This window comes from Perissodus microlepis, chromosome 13, assembly GCF_051167445.1.
Source record: "Perissodus microlepis isolate ML-2025 ecotype Zambia chromosome 13, ASM5116744v1, whole genome shotgun sequence".
In the NCBI taxonomy this organism is placed as follows: Eukaryota; Metazoa; Chordata; class Actinopteri; order Cichliformes; family Cichlidae; genus Perissodus; species Perissodus microlepis.
The window spans coordinates 12,447,096-12,470,266 of NC_140473.1; the positions used below are offsets into that span (position 1 = coordinate 12,447,096).

At 39.3% G+C, this 23,171-nt stretch overlaps 1 protein-coding gene across 14 annotated transcripts in view; it reads right to left on the bottom strand.

Moving 5' to 3' along the window:
* The window catches only part of LOC146374785 (neurexin-1a-like), a 254,486-nt gene that overhangs the window by 153,772 nt on the left and 77,543 nt on the right, over positions 1 to 23,171 (bottom strand). For 12 of the 14 annotated variants that reach the window (XM_084949142.1, XM_084949137.1, XM_084949141.1 and 9 more), the window contains 4 exons: positions 13,428 to 13,729; positions 10,143 to 10,166; positions 8,850 to 9,011; positions 4,651 to 5,092 (listed from right to left, as the gene is read on the bottom strand). In XM_084949142.1, the coding sequence (XP_084805268.1) occupies positions 4,651 to 5,092; positions 8,850 to 9,011; positions 10,143 to 10,166; positions 13,428 to 13,729 (930 nt within the window). The remainder of the gene's footprint in view (positions 1 to 4,650; positions 5,093 to 8,849; positions 9,012 to 10,142; positions 10,167 to 13,427; positions 13,730 to 23,171) is intronic. The other 2 variants (XM_084949144.1, XM_084949138.1) reach the window with 1 other exon arrangement.

The window sequence follows — 23,171 nt, forward strand, 5'->3', positions numbered from 1 at the left end:
AAGAAAGCCTTGCTCTTTGAAAGTAAAATATAAAGTGATACTGTTAAAGTCATCATCGAGTTATTGGATGCTTTAAACCTCATGATATCTACACTTAAGTCTTATTACAGTCATAAAGAACGAAGAAAGAATATCTGTCTAAATTGATGCAGAAGAAGAAGAAGAAAGATATCTACATCTCCTGGGCATCATGTGAGAGTGATGTATTTACTTCTCAATCTCCTGTAAAGAATATGTGAAAGCAGAGTGGATCTATGTAATGTTGGACGACTACCCTAACAGCAGGGCATATACACACTGCAGGACTACTTATGTTTTGAACACTATTATTTTGATATCAGGAGGGGGTGTGTCTTGTGAATGCTAACATTAAAGAGGAGGAGATACAGAACAAGATGAGAACATGGAGATAAAGAAGCCTGGAAAGAGGATGGGGGGTGTATATGATGACAGATAAGAAAGCAGTGGGAACACAGCGGTAAACAGTGTCCTGAAAAATGAGTACAGAAATTACAAACGAGATGATCAAACTGATACAGAGGGCTAAAATGTGACTGAATGATGACGACAAAAATCAGCAGTCTAGCCAACTTAAAAGCGCTGACCACATTACTCTCTCTATCCCTCTCTGTGGGCTGACCTGTAAGTGGTACTCCATCATCAAACCTGAAGGCAGGGGTCCAAATGACAGCTCAGATCTCTCTCACACTTTTTGCATCAGCAGCCAGGCTCAACTTGGCATGATGTCCCCTAACCCCACTCACACATCCCCAAAACATGTCAGACAGGGGATTACTACAATCCAGTTAGGGCGATACGGCCGAATCTCTCCCTGTGATTGGATTCTCTGTAGAAAAAGAAGCTCGTGAGTGGGTTGTGAGGATAGGGAATATGTTATCTATAAGAGTGTGCGTGCCTGCTTCTGTTTGTTTGGTGTACGTGTGCATGTTTGTGTGTGAAGTAGCGCCACGTGTGCCCTAGCAGGAAGTGTGGCTACAACACAGCAATGTCCGTGTAATGTCTCTGATGAGTGACCCACAGCACTTGCGGCCCAGAAGCCCTCACTTAAAAGCAGAGTGTCTCTTAGCGTCTCTAATGCATTGAGGGTTAGAAGATGCTGTCTGAGAGCCAGAGTCCATTTGCAGGCTTGCTTCCTGTAGAAAGAGCTGCCTAAACTAAATAGGGCAGGGATCATTATCCACCATTGTTACAGCTGCAGGAAGTGTTGCACACGGAGGACTGGGCTGCGGATAATTATGTCTGGCTGTTGTGTTGCACTTTTGTTATGAGTGATGTGCTTGGTGGTGTGTATTAATAAAACATCTGACACACAGATGAAAAGCCAAGAATACCATATGTTTGATGAGTCATGCTCTCGGGGGACTGGTGAATTCTTCTATGTTGTTTTTGAAAATTACCTTGAAGGACTCGTGTGTACAATTTAAAGGGTTCAATTAAGAGAACTAGATTGTAGGATTAATAATCATTTTCAGCAGTGTTAAATTAGCTCTGATAATAATGGTATAATGGCTGGAACCATACTGCTATATCACAGTATGACATGAACTGTGGATGAATGAAATGTACAGAATCCTCTGTGCTCTCATGAGCTGCATAAAATAATACCACGGGCCACCACTAGCAGCCTCAGTGACAGATTATGCTGCAACATTTTATGCGAGCAATCGTCTGACAACTCTGGGCTCAGAATGAGCCCATTACAAAGAAAGAGTGTCATCCATGGAGCCCAACATGTAGCGCTGCTCTGTTTCTATAGTAGCCCAGAGTGGTCTGAAGAGAGCAGTAACCAAGAGAGTTGTTCTGAAATATGCAACCTCGTGGCTAAATGCCAGTAAAAAGAAGCAGTGTGATCACATCACACCTGTAGTGGCCTGCCTACACTGGCTTCCAGTCCATTTCAGGATCCAGTTTAAAATGTTATTACTTTCTTTTAAGAGGCTCAAAGGTTTGGTGCCATCATGCTTAACGGAACTTTTACAGGCCTACATTCCTACCAGAGCACTGAGGTCTACAAACTCACCACTCTTGGATGTTACTCGCTCAAAAATAGAGGTGACAGAGCTTTTTAGGTGGCAGCTCCTGATCGATGGAACAACCTCCCTCCCTACCTACCTACTTATTCTTGCAGGTTTTCTATTGTAGTTGAGGACGATGATTGTTTTATTTGATTATAGCTTTAATTGAGATTTATTGTGCACATTTATTTTTGATTCACAATTGTTAATACATATATAGAGATTATAATATATACATTTCAGGAGTGGTATCCAACCCATTACACACCATAAGCAGCAGTGCTTTGTACAGATCATAGAAACCTGGATGTAAGAAATAAATAAATAAATTGGAAAAAAGCTTCACAATTTGAAGCCACTGTGTGCACGTATCTAAAGCATCCTCGCCATGTTGTTATTCGTATCACAAGGGAAGTCGTCATATTGGTGAGACCTTTATACATCCTCTCTACAGGCCGGTACGTAAGTGTTGATCCGCAGGACTTGAGAAAAGAAAGAAAAGTTATTCTGAAATGTCATTAGTGCACAGCTCAGCACAGCACTGTGCAGTAACTGTCTCAGTCCTGGGAGAGACCCCCTCCTGTTTCCATGGAAACTTAGGCAGGGTAGACAGAGAGAACAGTGAGTGGAGAGCTCAATGAGAGAGCTCGAGGTTCTGTGTGCCCGTGTTCGTGTGTACATGTGTGCACTGCATGGGGGAGGATGATCAGAGGTTACTACACACATAATGAAAAAAAATTTAATTTAGCAAGACAATGTTGTTTATAGTGCGGCGCACCGCAACTAAATGTTTTGGATTTATGTCATCTGAGAAGGTACCCACAGCTTTCTTCTCCCAGTGAATTCAATAGAAGCCACTCAGTAATGTTTATTACAGCGTATGCCTGTATTGTGTCACCTCAAACAGAGTATTGGAGCTAATTTTACAAACCTGTCAATGACTAATGGAGCTGAATGTGTGAAAGCTGTCACTATTTTAACATTGTATCTAGCTCAATTTGGAACTACAACCCAGACTTGCTTAGGGGGGTAATGAAACAGTTAATCTAATTTCCACCTCTTGAGATGGAGTGGAAAACATGGTCAAGGGGTATATCTAATTTGCAGCATGACATTGCAAGGGCTTGGCTCTAAGCTCACACTAACAAATTGCTGCTTAGATAAGCAAATCAACAGGGACCAGTGCAGGGCGACCCGGGGCTTAGAGGACACATTGTGAGAGGGGACAAAGTTATTTTGTTGCAAATATGTGTCTGGAATCGTGACACGTAGCCACTATCTGAAGTTGGGTTATCACTATTCAATTGGATTTTATAATAAATATGTAAAAATAATTATAACAAGTGGAAGGGCAGGCAGTGTGTGGAGAAATATTCAAGTTTCAGTGGTGAACCAACTCTGGTACAATAATGAATAATTCAGTTTTTCAGAAAACAAGTCCATGACCCCATGAAAATAATTTTATGTCAGTAAAATCGTTTAAAGAGCTCCTTCTTAAAGTTTCTTCTGAATTCTGCGTTGTACCGTACACAGTGTGATCAAAGGGTTCTGGGAATTGGCTCATAAAAATCTGATCTCCCCTTCAAGGCAGTTTTCTTATTCACCACCAAAGTATTTTGAGCGTTGCTGCTATTTTTAGATCGCTCTGCAGGAGTCTCATTCTGTCCTGTTGTACCTGAAACTCTTTGATGCACGTTATATCGGCACCAGTGTGTTGAAACAGTGATCCCTCAACTTGAACTTTCATTTTCAGAAAGTGGAAAGAACCGAACGTAGTAAGTAAATAGGTGGCTAACAAAGGTTGCGCTGATGATACCGAAATCTTCCTGTGATGTCAGTATGCCGGCACACAGTGACATGATGCCACAGTTCATGGTTGTAATGGGACTTCTACAAAGTGAAGAGGAAAATTTAAGCTAGGTAGTATGTATTTTTGATTTTTATGGGTGTTTCTTGATCGCACTTTATATGTTGAAGGCTAAACTAGTCAGTCATATTGAGGATTACTTCATCACCATACTTTTTGCACATTTCTGGTGCCTTGGAGGACAACAACACACAAAATTAAAACTGTGTTTGATTGCTGGGCTACTGAACTGCATGTAATGTGGGTGTTTGTTTGTATGTGTATGAAAACACAAAGGAGTGTGGTGGCATGTCTCTGTATAATTTCAAGCCTTCTGAAGTATTGTATTTTGCTTTTATGGCACTATTATTTAAGAAATCTCGATCGGAGATGGTCACTGTCTGCGCTACGAAGGAAATAAACTGCTGAGAAATGCATCACTGCTACAGTACTTCAAGTCAGGACATGTGGAAGGTGTAAACTACTGCTGTGAAAACACTATTGTTAAGCCTACAGATCCTTTTCACCTACATGATAGGAAGTCAAGTAGTAGTCACGCAACCTAATATATTTTGTTGATATAAAGTACATCAGTTCAGTTTAAGTGGTCATTTTTTGCCATGTTGCATATTTTTTTTACATTTAAATGTATTGCACTCTCATAGTAGCGACAGATGCAGCAACAGGTGCCTTTTATTGTTTATTACTGTTTCTTGCATGCTATTCGTCTAAATATTGTATGTTGCTAACGATTTTTTAAAAAGTTACCTGATCTTCCATCTCGCTGGAAGTCAACATGGTACCACTCGCCGTCATTGACCTTCTTGTTGACTGCCTTGGTCTTTGTGGTTCCCGAGCCCATGTCCAGCAGCAAGTACAGATGGCCATCCAGCATCTCGATAGCAAAGAAGTCCACTTTAAGAGTTTGAGGACTCTTTGAATCCTTTGGTTGCTGCTTGAGTTTGCCATGGCTGAAAAGGAGAAGGCCGTTGGGCTCAGTGGTGCGGAAGTCAAAGGAGATGGAGCCTGTCTTTTTAGCATTCCACTTGTTCAGGATGATGTAAGACTCAGGCGTCTCAAAAGTGATGGGATCTAGAGTGGCCACGTTCTCACACTTGAAGGCCACAGTGCCGTGGATCTTCATCTTGGGATCACCCTGCTTGGCCAGCCTGGACAACTCAAGTCTCACGTCATTGTTTTTGTATACAACCTGAAACGGAACACAATAAAAAAAAGGTTTTAGTCATATTCTGCAAATCAAAGATCGGTTTGCAGAATATAAATATAATGGGGAATGTAAATATGCATAATTAAACACCATGATGTCCATGTGATATTTCATCCCACGACACGGTGTCATAAGCAAGGATCGCATGCCTCAGCTATTGGTAATCTTTGTCACACTGCACCTATACGTGACGAGCTGTGTCCACAGGGTACCAAATGTCACAGACATCATCCTGCTTTCTCTGCACCCATTTGAAGCCTTCACAACAAGTGAATAGTGGGTGAAGTGTAAATAGGTGGGAGATGCATTTTGGCTTTTAGCTCTACCGTCAAGAGACAACCTGAACATGACAAACAACTGTGACAATGGTTTGGAGAAAATGATTTTATCCAGCATTATCTCCCGGGAGTCGGTGTGACATGTGAGATGAAGAGTGATAAATCTAAACTAGTGACTTGATTGCAAGTGTGGTGCAAAATGCTGATTTAAAGTCCCTGTTGGAGTGTTTGATTAGAATAAGAGTGGTCAGATGATGGATATGCCTTTCTAAAGAAGAAATTAGTGCAGTGTTTTATCATGCAAGCTCCGGCATCCATTATCCCATACATACTGTTGGAAATTTGTAAATCAAAAAAAAACCCAAACATTTATGTCAATTTCAGCTACTGTTCTCAGACACTATAAAACAGGAGGCTTAAATAAATCAAATGTATTAGTACTGTGACCTTTGAGATGATATAGAGCTAAGGTACAGAAGTGAAAGAGTAGCAGCCCATTAAATGTCATTAAAATACCAAATTTACTGATGGATGAGCTTCATTATCATACATGATACAGCAACAGTACATTTTCTAATTTGCTCATTTTTATTTACTGTTGTTTGTCTAACTAGTAAACTCCATTTGTGTATGAAGCTCATCTTAATCGCCTGATTTATTCTCATTCACTGAAATGCAAGAAGAGGCGTATTAAATTCACTTAAGCAAGTTTCTCATGAATACTCAAAATATTGATTAAGGTCTACAGTTTGTGTAGAATATGTCTGTGTAGGTTCCACTGTAATTAGCGACAGTCCAAAAAAAATGAAGACAGCTCTAACCCCGTCATTATCCAATCCCCACAATGAAAGAGTATCTACTAAGCAGCTGTAAGCAGCAGCTAGGATCCCTATGTCTAGTTTCATCCAATTTCCAACTAATTAACATTTCCGTGAATGTCAACATTTTGCATCAAAACATCAATGGAGCCGTTATATTTTTCACCAGACACACTTGACATACTCGTACAAAGCTAAGATTTAGAGGACAACAAAGGCTTTAAACATAAAGATGTTAAACTTCATCAGGAAGAGAGATAAAAGGGGAACTACTATTTAACAGCCACCTCTAGATGTCAAGCGCACAGCTGATGATCTCTTTCACGCTGCTCTAATACTGCTAATTGGAGGATAATGTTAGCAAGTAATAGATAGCTCTTTTACTGCAATAGCACGCACATTTATATAACAAAAGAGTTGTAATTGTATATGTCTGTTGCTTCCAGTGGGTCAAATCAAATGAGTTACAGCTGTGGAAAACACTAGCCATGTTTTTTATTTGCTGTCATGCTAAGCGTTCACCTGAAAATGGGGACATGTCCGATGGGATTGTATTTGCATGGAGCATTATGTTTATCACCAAGTCAGATCTACTGTGTCTAACTGTTCAGGTGGATGGAGCTCATAGCGGTGCTTCAGAGTTAGATAAGCCAAGGCTTAGTTTATTATGCACTTAACTGTGAGGAAATCAAACCAGGAAACTATATTTTCTTCACACACACACACACACACACACACATACATATATATATATATATATATATATAAAGTATATTTAAATATATACGGTGAGAGAGAGAGAGAGAGAGAGACTATACGTGTATATTCACTCAGGCCTCTCAGATCTACAGTGGCCACATTCTCGCACTCGAAAGTCACACTGCCGTGGATCTTCATCTTGATGAAGATCCTAAGACGGCCAGGTGATCCCAACGTGAGACTAAACCAAAATGTAGTGTTTTAGGGATTATAGAAAAAGAAATGGAAAAAAACATCACCTCAAAAAAGTAAAGGAATAAATTACAGCCTCTCTGTCCGTTGAACTTGACTCATGCAGACAAAGGTGCAACAGATACAGCCAATAAACCCAAATCAATTTTTTATAGTCAAGACAAAGGGCACCTTTCAGCATCGAAGGAGCTTTGGTCTGAGCTACAACTGGTGCTGCACTCGTAGTGCTGCACTAATTTGTCATCAAACTAGGGCTGTGACAACTGAGCTATTACTGCACCACAGTTTGTTTTGCCATCAGAACTAACAGGCAGGCGTGGCAACTCAGACTGGAATCTGCACACAAATGCTGCAACATGCCACTTGGAGACATGTTATCAATCAGGTCCCACAGCGTATGCTGTTAAACCACCACACATATTCTATCACAACACACTCTGAAGCTGACCTGAGACGGGCCTTTTTGTTTAATTCAACAGCCTGGATGAGAGGATGCAAAGAGCTTGTCAACGTACTAAAAATGTCAGAAAAAAAAATCAAAGTCAAGTAGATGGAACTAACTATGGACTTTAGATCATGCGGGCTTAATCTCTTTTTATTTGATATTGACATTTGCATTTGTCTGGTAAAACTAAATAAGGAATATTAAATGATCCCATGAGCAAATAAAATACTGAAAATCCCCTCTGTCTCTCTTCTTGTAGGCCCTATCGCAGCTCTGCAGCATATTTAAAAGTTTTTGAGCAGTTCAATACATGGATCTCAGGACAGTGAGGGCAGGCTTGGCAAGAGGACAGAGAGTAATTCAGTGGGGTGGATGACCATAAATGGGGTGAACCAATTCCACCCCTGTTGTTGTAGCATCTGCAGCACCTGCAAGACATGTATTTAACTAAAAAAGTTCCCTTAAAAACACACTTTTAATAAGCTTGTGAACATTCCCTAACAGTCCATATTTATTGGTTAGAAAAACTCCTGCATTTTATAATAAAATGTAAAATTACACTATAAGCATACAGACATAAAGGGGTGAGTGAGAAACAGTATTAAGTATTCAAATGGCCCATTGCACTGTGGAGGCCAGGGATGTGCTGAATTCAATGCATCCCAGAGCGTATAACTAATGTACATTTCTCTATCTATTTTCTTGTTTCGCTCCCGCTTTTCAAGCACTATTAAGTTACATTTAGGAAAGCCCTCCACAGATACCGAGCATAGAGAAAAAATGTTATTCTTTAAACAATTAGGCTAAGATAAAATCTGATAGAGCACACTCCCCAACAATAGTGAGGTGTTAAGCGTGTCAGGTGCTCCTCATAAAAATTCCACTCCCTGATCTCAGGATCACCGCTCCGCTTTGAAGTGCAGCTGACAGCCACGTGAAGCCCGAGGTAAATTCCACTCCAAGACAGACCTCTATACGTGTGGGTGTGTGGTGCGCCCAGCATAGTTGTGTGTGCATGTGTGTAGAGCGTCGCATGTGCACTGAGGGGGCAGAAGAGGCAAAAAATTTTGAGTCAGAGAAAGTTTGTGTCAGTGAGAGTGAGGAAAAGAGGAGAAACAAACTCAGGGTGTTAAGGATGAAATAGGGCCAGCTTGTGGGTGGGAGGGTCTGTTTTGGAGTCCTAAGGTGAAGCCAGTCATATCCTGCACACCCACCAGCCTCAGAGTTCACACAGAAGTGGTGTTTACCTCCCTGAGGCAGCCCATGAAGTTGTTGCTAACTGGAGATCCAGGCAGGTCGGCTGTGCTAGGGCTCCCTCCGACATAGAAAAAGTCATCAGAGCCTAGCATGGTGTAGTCTTCTTGCGTATATCCTGTGGTGGTCAGAATCCCGTCGACGGATATTGTTACCTAAACAACAAAGCAGAGGGAAAGGACACGCTATACTCAGACAGCCTACTATAATGTTATAGCCTTTTTTCTTGTAATCTAGGTCAGAGTTCCCTACATGTTTCTTTTTTTTTCTGAAACCCATTTTCATGTCTGTTTGTTTGTTTGTTTGCTTGTCTTTTTTCTTGTTTTTGTTGATTATTATTTTGTCCAGTTTGATTAGTTAGGACGACTGCAAGACTTAAAAGGAACACTATTCTAGTTAGAGAGTTAGTCAACTGCCCATACTACAGTGTTAGTATTGCTGCTACTGCAACATAAAAGTATTTTAGCAGACACAAAAATGGTGTTAGTAAAATGTTATCTAGGTTAGTTATTATTTATTATTATTCCATATTAGTATGTCCAGCAGACGTTTCTACAAAAGAAACCAGAACGTGCCACTAGGTTAGAAAGGGAGCACATGCTATGAAAAGCACAAATACCTTTTATTAAAGGACAATGACTGAGGGTAAGAGACAAAAGAAGACATGCATGCATTTGTCTTTTCTTTTTGTTGTCACGCACACAAAAAGAAAAATCTCCCAATTTTCCTGATTGGGATACAGAATCAGTATTTCGACACTTGCCACAGTGTCAGATGCATGCACAAGCCGATGGACACTGTAAAAACCACAAAGAGAAATCAGAAAAACACCCAAGACAAAATGACAAACACAGCTCAACCGTCACTTTCACGTCGACAAATGGGCAGTGTGGCATATGCAACAGGTAGTCAAAAGTGCATGCCATGCAAAGTGAATGGGGGATACAACTGGCTGAGCCAAAGAGCATCAGGCCAGCCAGACAGGAGAGGGTCCTCATTATTAACCACAGCTTGATGCAAAAGGCTCGAAATGATGCTCCTAAAAAGGTGGATCAAACAGAATTGGACAGGAAACAAGTGAAATAAAGAGGAGAAACCAATGAATGAACCAAGAAAAAGGTTTTGAAAAGTAAGCAGAAGAGTACCAACCGCAATTTCCTTTTTTTTTTGTAAATGACGTCTACAGTAAAAAAAAAAAAAAAAAAAAGGAAAGGAAAGAAACACACGGCAAACCCAAACTAAGAAACAATTAGAATGATATCTACCGAACAATGTAGTTTGTTTACCATAGCGTGTCCAATGCCTGAGTGCTTTGTGGAAAAGGGGGGAGAAAGGAAATTAAAAACTGTGAACAGAATAACGATTGTTACTCAAATAATATATGATGGTCAATACTGTTAGTACATTGTCAAACGGCAAAAAACCATACTGGTTAGTAGTGGAATGAAACATTCCATGAATGATGTTAGTTTGTTTCCAAAGCATGTTAGTAACATAGAGAAAAAAGGGCAAAATAAGTTTAACAAGAAAAAAGCAGACCAAGGAAATAACAAGAATGCACAAGAGGTGCAAGTGCTCAACCAGTAACTCCCTGATTTCCTTCATGGTGGGTTTTTTTTTTTTTTGCACCATTTTCTGTATGTGACTAGACTGTTGAGTAGCAGAAAAAAAAACGTCCTTACCCAAGTCCCGACAAAAGGTTATGATTGACAGACATGGCTCATACGAAAGAATGCCTAAAGCACATCAGTTGACCCTCTTAAGAAAATTCCCAAGGCCATTTCTAAAACTTTATTATTATTATCATTATTGTTGCTATTGATATTAGGATTCGTCTTCTTTTGTACTTGGTTTTAGGCTTGAGACCAATCCAGTGTATCAGACTTCCCACCGCTCATACAATACTTTACCTCCGTTTGGTCTTATTGATGAACTTTAGGATCACTTTACTGCAATGAGACAAAGCAAAGGAGACCCTGACACAGAATATGGAGGATGGCAATTTTGATTCCCCCGCAGAGCATGCACTCAATATGCTTTGTTTTCTTTACAGTTTGAATGCAGTGAATGTTCAAGCTGGCCAGATCTTTAGGTTTGTCAATAATCAATTGGCTGATTATGCAAAAAGAAGCTGTGGTACTGAGGTGAAGATAAACATTTCCCACAAAATGAGCAGGAACAAATCTAGAGATTTTTGGGTGTAAACTGCAGTCATGTGAAAAAGTACTCCCTCTTATAATTCTAAGGTTTTACATATCAGTACATAACAAAAATAATTCTTAACCTGACTGAATTATGCAAAAATTAATGCACAACTGCTTTTTTATTTTAAAGATTGTATTCTAAGATAATATAGTTAAGATAATTAAAAATAACCTGTTTCATCTAAAAATTATTTTATGTTCTAGTACAATCAGCCCCACAGTAGGAACATCACAAAGTATCTTTATATTTATCTACATATTTTCTCATCACACATTCAGTTCAACGACCCTTCCAGAACACAACCTTACTCCACTGTAACGTCCTGTAGTGCTAGGATCTGTATGTTGGCATTAACACTTCTAACACTTAAGTCTGCTACTGTTGCTCCACAAAACCGACCACGTTTTTGGGTAGTTATCAATATAGTGCAGGACTGTCTCTACGTGTCAACTACAGGCACATGGGTAACACTTAACGTACATCACCCTGAGGCAAGCATTGGTCCGAAAGCCTGCAGCCCCATGCAAACGAAACAAGTAGTTTTGAAACGTTTGCAATGTATCCAGGGTTATGGGACTCTTCTTGAATTTGACAGTGCAAATTAGCTTGATTAATTAGGTGAGGGGTTTACGGTATTCAGCTTGAAAGACCTGTATAATAATTTCACATTCCCATGTTTCCTTTGCAGAGACAAATGCCGCAGTATGGTATTATTAGCTTTCTGCTTTCCTAAACCTAGATAATGTTGGGGTTAGGGCCCAGTGAGAGTGATTAATGTTTCCAAATCATCTAGCAGAGCCTGTGTGTATTTACGAAACAATATCCAATGAACTGGAAGCAAAGTTCCAGCTGTCTTGTCACAGCAGCTGTTGTACCTACAAGTCGAGATGCACCCAGAAGCTGAATCCACTTACTCTTGAAATGATTAATTATGATCTATAGGGCTAAAGGTCTTCTGCCTAGTTGGTATGTGGGTACTTCTTTGCACACAAGACACCTGTAGCAAAGGTCTGTCACCTGGGGTTCTATCCCAAATGCCATGCTGCTGATTCAGCCACCTGCAACTAGTCAGGCCCTAGAGAACTGGAGGAAATTACATGTGCTATTGTAATAAACCCAGAGGGTAGATTGTTGAAACCCATGCTGTAGCAACCTTTAGTCTCAAGGAAAGCGAAAGTTTAACCAACAGGTGACCCTTACATCAGCTGAAACTGAGCATTCAGTTACTGGTGAAAGCCACCGACAGCATGCCAGTGTTGTGCCTCAACAACTCTTCTGTCTCTTCAGGTTGGTCATGGGTCCAACTGATGGGCCCTCCAATCATCCTCAAGGATGAACAGCCTCTTGCAGAGAGCTACATCCTGACCCAATTTAGTGTATGCTGGCCTGCTGTGAATCAGCACAACAAACACTAACAGACCTCTGCTGATTTACTCCGGCCAGCATGATCTGCACTTGCCAGGTGGATTATTTACATATTTGTTAAGCAAAAACGCTGTGCTTATTAATATCCTCATCTCATAACCAGGTTAGAATTTGTTCTGCTGATATCCTGCAACACTGCAGGAGTTGTACCACCCTTTGGTGTTAAGAGGCCAAACAGGATTTTTATAAGAAATCAAATTCCTAAAACTCATGTAAAGTCACTCCCCTCTTTCTTAGGAGTATACGGAGGTGAATCAAAACCATAAAGCAAAGCCCATTAAAGTCTATAAATCTTGTAAGAGGGATTTGCCTGTGCTGGAATTTGATTTTGGTGCTTTAAAGTCTAACTCTAGGTTTACCTATGCTCTACATAAAGGTTTTCTTTTATATTAGTAAAAAGTACAGTGTGCTAGCAAGTTCATTTGAATGCTTAAATACAACAGATTCATAATGACCAATATCACAACTGTACAAACATAAGCACTCAAATGTTTTTGTACCTTTTCTCCCCTTTTTTTTTCAAATATTATAATTTTTGTTAATACAGACTATACTGTACGTACTACCCTGAAATTTGAGTTCAGTTAAATTTGTTTTCCCTTGACATCAAAAACAGTATTGTGTCTTACTTTGCACATGTTGATACGTAAATGACTCTAGAAACTTTGCATAGCTACAACAAAGGTAAAATGTCATTATAACCTTTCTTTTTAAAAGTTAGGGTTGATTTAAACTGTAACTTTACACAGGCCCTGATTCATATCGAGATGTCCCTGCTCCCTCGTGGTTTTGTTTCACTCTTCACCAGAAACCATCATGATTAAATTTAGCAATTCAATTACAATGTCTGGGAAAAATAATGTATTGTATGATGGTAATGATTTAAGTGCATTTGTTTTAATTTATTTACTGAGTCTCCATATCACCCTCTGTACTGTTACCTGACGTAGATTCCTTGTTACTTTGACATCATGCCAATCATTGTCATTAAATTTCCCATTGACTGGCTCCACAAGAGCTTCAAAGGCTCCAGACCCCAAATTAATGACGAGTGAGACCGCCCCATTTTTCAGAGCCAGGTTGACGTAATCAGCTGATTTTCCCGTGTGCAGCATCAGTCCATTCCTCTGTAGGGTTTTGAATGACAATGTGATTTCATCACTGCTGCTTTGAATCGGGTTCAAGGACAAGTCGTAGCAGAAGAACTCAGATCCTTTGAAGGTTGCGACAAACTCTTCTTTTCCTGCAGAGACAAGGGAAAGAGAAATGTGTTTCATTAATATAATGCTCTCTTGGGTGCCTGTTGGAAAGGTGTGAAAAAATATGCAAATAAAAGCCTCAAAATGTTGAATTGATAATAAATACACTGAAATTAGATTGTAAATGAAGGTATAAAAAGAGACATATTTATTTAACATTCCAATGACCAACCAGAATCCACCATAGCCAAAGGAATGCAGGCAGAGAATCCCAGGCACTAATTTCTTACCTTGTACAGATGTCACTATTGTAATATCCTTCGGAGGTAATTAGACTTAGATTAAGGCAAGCGGATGATTAAGGATTCAACTGACATACCTGATAACAGTTGCAAGTTATATATCACTATATTTTTCTGTGATTAAGATTGGAGGTCTACAACAACACTATTTTTTGGTACATCTGCAATATCAGAAATAACTTACATACATGAAATAACTTACATACAGGAGCGCCTACATGTAGGCACTCCTGTATGTAACAATAAGGCATGAAAACATCCTAGAACATTACTACTATAATAAAAAAAAAGAAAAAATAACCAATGTCTGAAAATGTAAATTAAATGTGTAAAATGCTTTGTTGTCATCAGTAGTGCTACAGCAGTGTGCTTGGTCATTACATTTTGTTAATTATAAGATTCTTCAATTATCTGCACTACGAAAAAGTGTTTTTTGCCAATTCTTGCTAAAAAACTCTGTAGCACGCACAAGTTTTGGTGACCATTATGCAAGGGCGACGTAAGTTGAAGATGACACGTAAAATATATGCTAACGGAGAATGTAAGATTGCATTTCCAGAGGGATGATGAACTAAATCTGATATAAAAAACTCAAAGAATTGTGATTTATGATAAATTTCTCTTACAAACATATATATGTTATTAATCCTTGTATGTGTGATCGTGCAAAGTTTTCTTCAGACTGGCCCACCCATCAAAAGGAGGAGATAGCGTAAAGGCAGACATGTATCCATACATAATCTACGATCATTATACTGTAGTAAGAAAATGATAAGAAGATAGGTAAGAAAAATATCAAACATGCCTTTTCTTTTTTACTGTGCACTGGTTACTTTTTTTATTGAATGAAAGGACAAGAGCCCAGTTATGGGCAATTAAGTGCAAATTGTATCTCAAACACCAGCAACTGAATTTAGCTGCTATCACAAGATCCAAGCATCAGCACAGTTAGCATGCACAAACAAAAAGTTACCAAAAAACCCAGAGTGAAGTAAAACTTGTCTTCCAACCATAACCAAGCAGCCAGAGCCTGATCTTCAATCAGTAACGGGGTCAGTGATGAGCAGTCGGATTTATAACATTGTAGCTACTGTACACGTGTATGTGTTACAGTAGTGATTGCTCTGAAGTCTCTTTGCCTAGTTTCCAACTTTACTTTGCATATACAGCTTTGTGTTCAAACACTAAATGAAGTTTTGTATGTATGTTCTCATACAATAGGGTTTTCTGTTGTGGAACTATAGCCAATGGTTTATATTGTCAACTGGTAATTATCTGACACAATAGTAAGATAGTAACACATTTTTTAATCTACTGTATTATGTAACAAATAATTCTCAGTAACAACCCCAACATTGGTCATCAGCTATTAAAACCTGCTCACACACCTTAGATAGGAAGACGATTGCACAGTTAGAGCAATTACTGACAAAGACTAATGGAACTCAAAAACCGAAGAGCAACAATATGACCAAAGAGTGCCAGCAAAAATTATTAAATCTTCTAAATAACAGAGATTGCTAACTGCAGTTAAAGAATGACACATTGGTATGGTATTAATATCAAAATTTATATCAAAATTTACAAATGACCAAGAGCTCTAGATTTGTTAAGAGCAAAAGAGCACTCCTCGGCCGTCGGGCTATCAGCAAAGTGACTGATTTCTATAATATTTTATTATATGATTTGGCATAGCAAAAACATCCTTGAGAAAAACCTTAACATTCTGAGACAAAAAGAAAACAAAGTGACATTGGGCATCAGTGGGTGATGCATGTGAAAACCTATTAGAAAGCATTTAAAAAAGGTTTAGACAGATAACAAGCCATTAAAGCTACTAGCAGAAAATAAAGCACCAAAAAACAAATGGAGCAAAGCATTCAATTATCATAAATGGGGCTGCACATTTATATATGCTTGCCAAACAAACACAGACACACACAAACACACAAATTAACACACACACATATGCTTTGTGTACCAACCAGTCATGGATGCAACAATGTAAGAAATGAAAGGGGTTGCTGTCCACAACAATTTGTCACCTCATTGATTTCCCCTTAAACGTGCTATAGTGCACCTCTGGGAAAACTACAAGGGGCCATAATTGAAGCTGACTGGATCTCACCACTCTTTGGTCATTCCCTCTATGTCTGCGCTCCCTATCAGTGAAAATGAGAGAACTCTACCCTCTTCACTAAATCCACCCATCCCTGCTTCACAAGCTCAGTGACCACATAACAAATAGAGCCAATAGTTTAGGGTCATTCTCATTTCTCTCTCCACACATCCCCATGCCTTCAAGTCAGAGTTAATTCCCCTAACCAATGGAGAATGAATTGTGTGTGTATAGCAGAGGCATTGCTTAGAATTTACAACGTTTGGGGGCCGGGCCCAGAGGGAGCTTCAGGGCCAGAGGATGTGCAACTTCTGTGGTGTTTACATTCCAAACTGGGTTACTCAGATGTAAACATATGTATGTTTTTGGGCTAGCTTACATGTCTGATAATTGATGCTGCTATATCTTTATGATATATTGCAATATCCAATATTTATGTGAAAAGCCTAGACAGAAACATCCACACACTTGAGTCAAGATTTCATTTTCCCATTTCCAGCTGATTTATAGGTAAACCAAGCTTTGTGGTCAAATATAGTTTTATTAAAGGTGTCTTATTTTGCTGTAAAAAGCACTGAGAAATACTGACTGGGAAAGCTTCAACATAGTATGTCTGTAATGATATGCTAATTAGATTTGTGGCGCTGTGGTGATTAATACCTTGCTGGGCTAGTGAAAGCTGCAGTGTTTAAAGATCTTTCAGGTAACCTGGAAAACGCTAAAGTTACTAATCACAGTTATGTCATTGGGGTTACATAAGCTCTTTCATCCATGGGCAGATAGAAGAACTTTATCCTGCACTTGCACAACATTGGGCTAAGTTTAGTTAGTTTGGACGGGAAAAAAAACTGCAGCTAAATATAAAACTTTTGAAGAATGAAGATATGAGCATTACATAAGTTTTTACTGTGTGACAGGACAAGGTTGTGACAGTAAAGTGCAAACTGTGTCCAGGCCAGAAACAATGATCCACTGCTACTAACACACAGCATTTTTATGTGAAATGCTCTTTGGGCTGGTTTTTACCAACACTGCTTTCAGCTTTCTGGTTATACTAAAAATACAATAAAAAGATTTGTTTGTGTGTGTGTGTGTGTGTGTGTGTGTGTGTGTGTGTGTGTGTGTGTGTGTGTGTGTGTGCGCGTGCGCGCCCTTCATTTGGATAAAGATTTGTGCCAGTGTGTGGGCATGTAGCCTAAGATTTACATTGTTTACTAGTTATTATGTGGTAATGCATCTCAAGCCATGTTGTGGAGTAATATAATGTAAAAAAAAAAAAGTAACAGATGAATAACATAAAAAAATGGAGTCACGTTTATTACTTTGATTTTTCTATTAGAAACCCCAACGCTGATGACTTACGACATAGGTCACAATATTAGACTGTTTTATGCAAAGAGTGTCCCCAATAATAATGAAGAAAGGTGCTATTTTGTTGCTGCTTCTCCTGGGTATTTGGGCATAGCCCATTTGTCTCTCTGGGCAGACCTACAGACTACGGTCAATCAAACTACAGCTAGCTGCTGGCACATCAATGCCCTTGAGTCATAACACTGAATGAGAACAAGAATTAGAGCCAGCTTCTTTAGTGTTTTTCAGAAAACAGAGGACAGAAAAAGACATGAAAAGAGTGAACAGAAAGCTCCTAGGGAAAGGCCATAAATAGACACAAAGGTAAAAACTTGTCACAGTGTGTTTTTCTGCATCATTCATCCCACTTTTTTAAAAGACAACATCATATTGGTGCCTTCACCAAAACCCATTTTACACTACATTTAGAAACTGCAAAAACCTCCATTAGCAGGATATTTTAAACGTCGTGTTTAGCTTTCTTTTCTTGGATCCGTCAGAGATCTAAGACCTGTGACAAAAATAATTGTGCTTCAGCACTCTCATAATCCTGTGATCTCTTTCAAACGTACAACTGTCCTCGTCCCTGCAAAAAAAACAACTTTTAATCAACAGCAGCTAACTAACAGCCATTCAGGCATCTCGTTCTCTATGGTCACATCACATTTGTGCATATATGGTGCAGAACTAACTACTCATATTGATGGAAGCAATGCAAGTGTCCGTCACTCAAATTAAATTACAAAAGGCGTGAGCAGAGTTGGCGCTGCATGGCACGACCACAAAAATCAAGGTATGCTTCACTGGGAAAAACAGTAAAGGCCGCGTAACTGCCTCTAAAGTATCATTCAATCTTAATTGAAGTTGACTATGTAGAACCAAATCACTCATTTATTATGAAGCACCAAGGGGCTTACAAGCTGGAGCACGTCATATGTACAACATTGCCAGCATGTGACCGAGCGACCAGGAGGCTCCTCATCAGTCACTTTGCTCTGACACATAATCTGGCAACTGCTACACTATGGCTGCTTTTTAAATTAGCTCGCACCCAGGGGAGCACATTCCCTGTCAACATCAAATCATGACACAACAGTCTGAAACAGGCTTGGCAGCATATGAGAAAAATTACCCATGAAATGAACGATAGGCAAAGCTTTGATTTTAAGTGCAAATTAATCTAGTCACTGAAACTTTTGACCTGATTGTGTACAAAATAAATTTGTCAAAAGTAAAGGTGAAAGAATGGCAGAAAAGTTGAAACGTGGGAGTAGAAAACACATTTTACTCAAACGGCTTTTAAACGATACAGCCGATATCATTATTAATGACAAATAATGAGTGTCCTCCAGAGTCAAAAGAGACTAAATGAAAGATGACACATAGCAAGCAAGACTCATACTAATTTTATGGGCCTGTAGAGAAGGTTTCGAATTGCTCAAACAGACACAGCAATTACGGTTGCCCAACTCCAATTGTGTCATCTTCTTCATGACAGCCCTCAGCATTAACTGTGACTATAGCATGAAACTCGACACCACTGTTTCCCTGTCAGAGATTTCACCCACCTTCCTCACACCACTATAAATACTCGTTTTCAGCTCTCGGTAACAAGCTGAAGTAAAACGAGCTCGGTGTGTAATGCTCAGTCTTTTCAGGTTCAGAGCGAGTTCAGAAAAGATGCACTTCCAAAGAAGCACCTGTGGAATTTTAGGGTCTAGCTGCGCCATCGAAAAAGGATACCAAAGCCGTGCAATGTGGAGACCAAAGTAGTTTAATTGTCTGTGGCAAAGCTCGGTGACTGACACTGGATTTGACTCTGTTTTCATTCGCTTGCTGTTTCCTTGCTTGATTGGCAGCCTATTAAAATGATACAGAAGTTAGTGTCTGGCATCCTATTAAAATGTTAGGAAGTTAGTGTCATCAAGCTGGCTTAAGCCTCTTACCGCATGACAGATATAAGAGTTTCTGAAGTGCTACATTCTTTGAGAATATATTTTATTACATGATTATCACACAGTTCAAAAGACTGAAGTAAAAAAATGTAACTGCTCGCCACTCCCAAGGTAGACATCACTCAAATAACCCATAAGAGTTCTTTGAGGATATTTTTTGACTTGTGTTATTTTCATTTTTAAGTCAGCAATGTAAATACAATTTCTACAAGGTATTTTTTTCACTTGGTGATCGTTTTGAGTGCCATCAAAGAGAGAGAAAAGCCTCAATTAGCTGTGTTAAATATTATCAGACATTTAACTGACAAAGCCAGCATGTGCAAATCTGTGTGAGCTTACACATCCACACACTAAGTTCCCTCAGACACCATACTGTGTGAGCTTAACATATAGTGTCATTTAGATTCACAGTATGATGGATGTCGTGCTGGGCTTAGAGAGAGTCCCCTTCCCTAGCATGAGTCCGCAGAAACACTTTGCCCATAGTAAATTTACTTATAATTGGCTTTGCCGCTCATGTCATTAAGGACAGAATCAGGTGTCAATTAGGCACTTATTATATAACATGTAGCTCATTTTCTGCAAGCAAAGAGTCATGCAAGATCTCTTTCTCTTTTTGTACAAGTGTAGTGAAAAGCAGGGACTGAGTTATTCTAGTGGTAAACATACTGGGTGGCATTTATAAAATATATACCATTGCAAACAATAAACTTCAAGCATAATACAATTATAAAGGCCTCACCTCACCCTGAATCTATCTTAAGTACAAGTAAATTGTACATTGTGATTAATGGATGAGTGATACAAGGAGGTGAGCTCAAAGCAAAAGCTATTAGCTTACAAGAATGCTCTTTGCAGATTTGTGTTCACTGCAGCTGCTGGCATGAAGCTGAAATGAAGGTCAAAACTTCATCCTGTTTTTGTTTTTTTACAGCTACTATTTTTCTCAGCCCTCTAATAAAGCATGAAATGTGATGCAGATGAAAAGGGAATATGACTTCATGCTGATGTATAGTATGTGTGTGTTTTCAGAGTGCTAGAAAGTAGTCGGTGAAATCTTTTACATTTTTTCCCAATAGCAGAGAGTCAAGCAACCATTTCACAGTCTGTCAGCCAAATCACACACAGAGTCAATGTCTGTTCACTCTAATTGGCAGCGTGTCAGTCAGGTGCACGCGCTGCCCTCCTCTGGTATCTGGTCCCATGAGGACACAAAGCTGCCTCATCCACAACTGGCATCGCACCTTTGATGATGCACACACCTGTGCACACATTCCTGCAAGGCATGAAAACAGACATCCACCAGCTAATGGAAATGATACAGGCGCACGCACACCTCAGAAAGACAACACTAAAGAATATCTTTTCCTCAATACCTTTGACACATAAACTGGATTAAATTCTAATAACAACACTGACTCCTGCAACTCCCACATCACAAACTGCAATTTCCTCTCAGCAGAAAGTCAGACAGAGAAAGTCTGAGAAAATATTTCTTATTTAAAACTGACCACAATAAGAGCTCATCTCCTCTCTTATGATGCCTTTAAGATATTCCACTGGGAAAACCAAAAAAGAGCAACAACAACAACAAAAAAGCAATTATCCAGAACAACCTGTGTCCCCATGAATCATGATGTCATTGATTTTTGCAAAAAAAAAAAAAAATAGGATAAATGTGATATTTATCACATTTTGTATCTTTTTTCAAGGAAAGTCATGACAAAATAGATCCTCATATGTCTGAGGCTAAGAAGAAAAAAATGGGGGGAGTTACAGTCGGGAAGTGAACCATTACATTAGATGTTTTGGCACATTCCCTCAACAAGAACATTTATGTGGAGTGAGCTTAAGAGATATCTCACCCCCTGAAAAAGCTCCATCTTGAAGACTTAATGGTGCTGGTGAGAGACAAGGTAGAAAATCTCTTGATGGTACCGAACTCTGTTTTTATCCAATGCACAGAGCAACGGACGGCTAAAAGTGTTGAAGGCTTCCTAGTTCTTAAGGTTTCAAAATGGCAAGAGGCATCATGAGGCAACAGAATCTAACAGGACTTTAAAAAACGAGGGGGGAAAAAGAATAAAATAAAAGACTCAGAGACAGGCAAATGCAAAATGAATATCCGTGCGCTCAGTCAAACAAACACTGTATGAGCACACGTACAGAACAGCACACTTTAGCTCCAAGACTCTCATTTGCTTTCGGCCTATTACAGAATCACAACAGCATTACAGTGAAGGAGGAGCGCAACGTGCTGAATACTAATCTACAAAGGCCAATCCATTCATACAGTGTAAATCCAGAGAATAATAATGTAAGCCTTGGAGAGATGGGGGATCAATATCCTCATTAAAAGAGAAGCATTTGGATATTAATGTATAGTTAGCACTTCATTTAACTATACATTTATTTAGTTATAGGCCAGAAGAGCACAAACATTTTTCCCCCTTTAAAAAAATGTAATGAGCCCATCTGCAATAATTTATCATACCTGATGATAATATCTGAATGTTTACTAGAGAACCAATGAGCTGCAGACAGGTGTGTAGTAACATTTGATAGCAGATTTCTGTCTGAATGGGCAATATTTGAAATGTGCTAGCAGCTATAAATCTTCGCCGTGCGCGCTTTAACAAGCTGCTCAGTTTGGATGTAACCTTGTCAAGGTTGCCAGCACAGACCCAAAGTGCATGCTGTGAGAGAGCTGCAGAGGTTACTGTCCACTTTTGATTACTGGAGCAAGAAAAGAAGCGTCTGACTGTAAAGGACCGGCATTTGGCAGATGTCTAATTTGGGCCATATACATGGAGGCATTCCTCAGACAAGAGCAAAGTCAAGAGGCGCTGAAGCATGTCATTGTACAGAAATAATTCATGTGCTAATTACATTGCCAGTGTGTCTCAGGATGATTTCTGTACAGAGCGGCTCTTGTCTTCCCAGCTCTCACCACTGAGATCCACTCTCTGTCACACACTCCATGAATCCTTGATAGTGAGCAGACACCCAGACACATCAGGAAAGACACTTTCTTATCCTTATCCTCGCTGCTCATCCCTCATTTCCCAGACAATACACACATCAACTTCAGTATTAAGACACAAAGCTTAAGTATGTCCTTGGATGGAATATTTATCACACAAAGAAGGAATTACACTATTGTTATCTGCCATTTGGATATTCTAATCGTTTTTGGTAAAAACTTTATTATGAGTAGTACAAAAAAAAAATCTAGCTCTAGATATGTACTACATATGTGTATTGCTCTATATGTTTCCCTACTGTATGTCAAGTACACTTAGACATCCAACAAAAGTAAAAGTACTTAATCAGTCTTGGCGGAAACAGTTTTGGATTTCACGAGCTGCCAAAAACAAGAGCTTGACTATGACTATGAGATCCAAATACAACACCAGCTATCCCACATGTTTCAATGTAATATGTAACATTAGCCTTTCAGGAGGAACCAAATAAAATATTTCCACCAAGCCATGTTTTACCAAATCATGTATGAGTGTAAAAGTTTTATATTCTTTTGTAAAGACCCTGTGTCTAAAGAAACTACATGTCTCTGTGGTAGCAGCATCGTGTCTTACAGCAGCAGCCAGTATACTTTTTTGTTCTTTCAGTTCCAAAGTCAGCACAATGAAATCAGATTGTTCATTCATGCCTTTCAATAGTCTGACACTGGCGAAGTGGCCTGTCTGTCACGACCAGTTTTTCAGGTGCAGTGAGGGGCACTTGAGATAAATGTATCCTG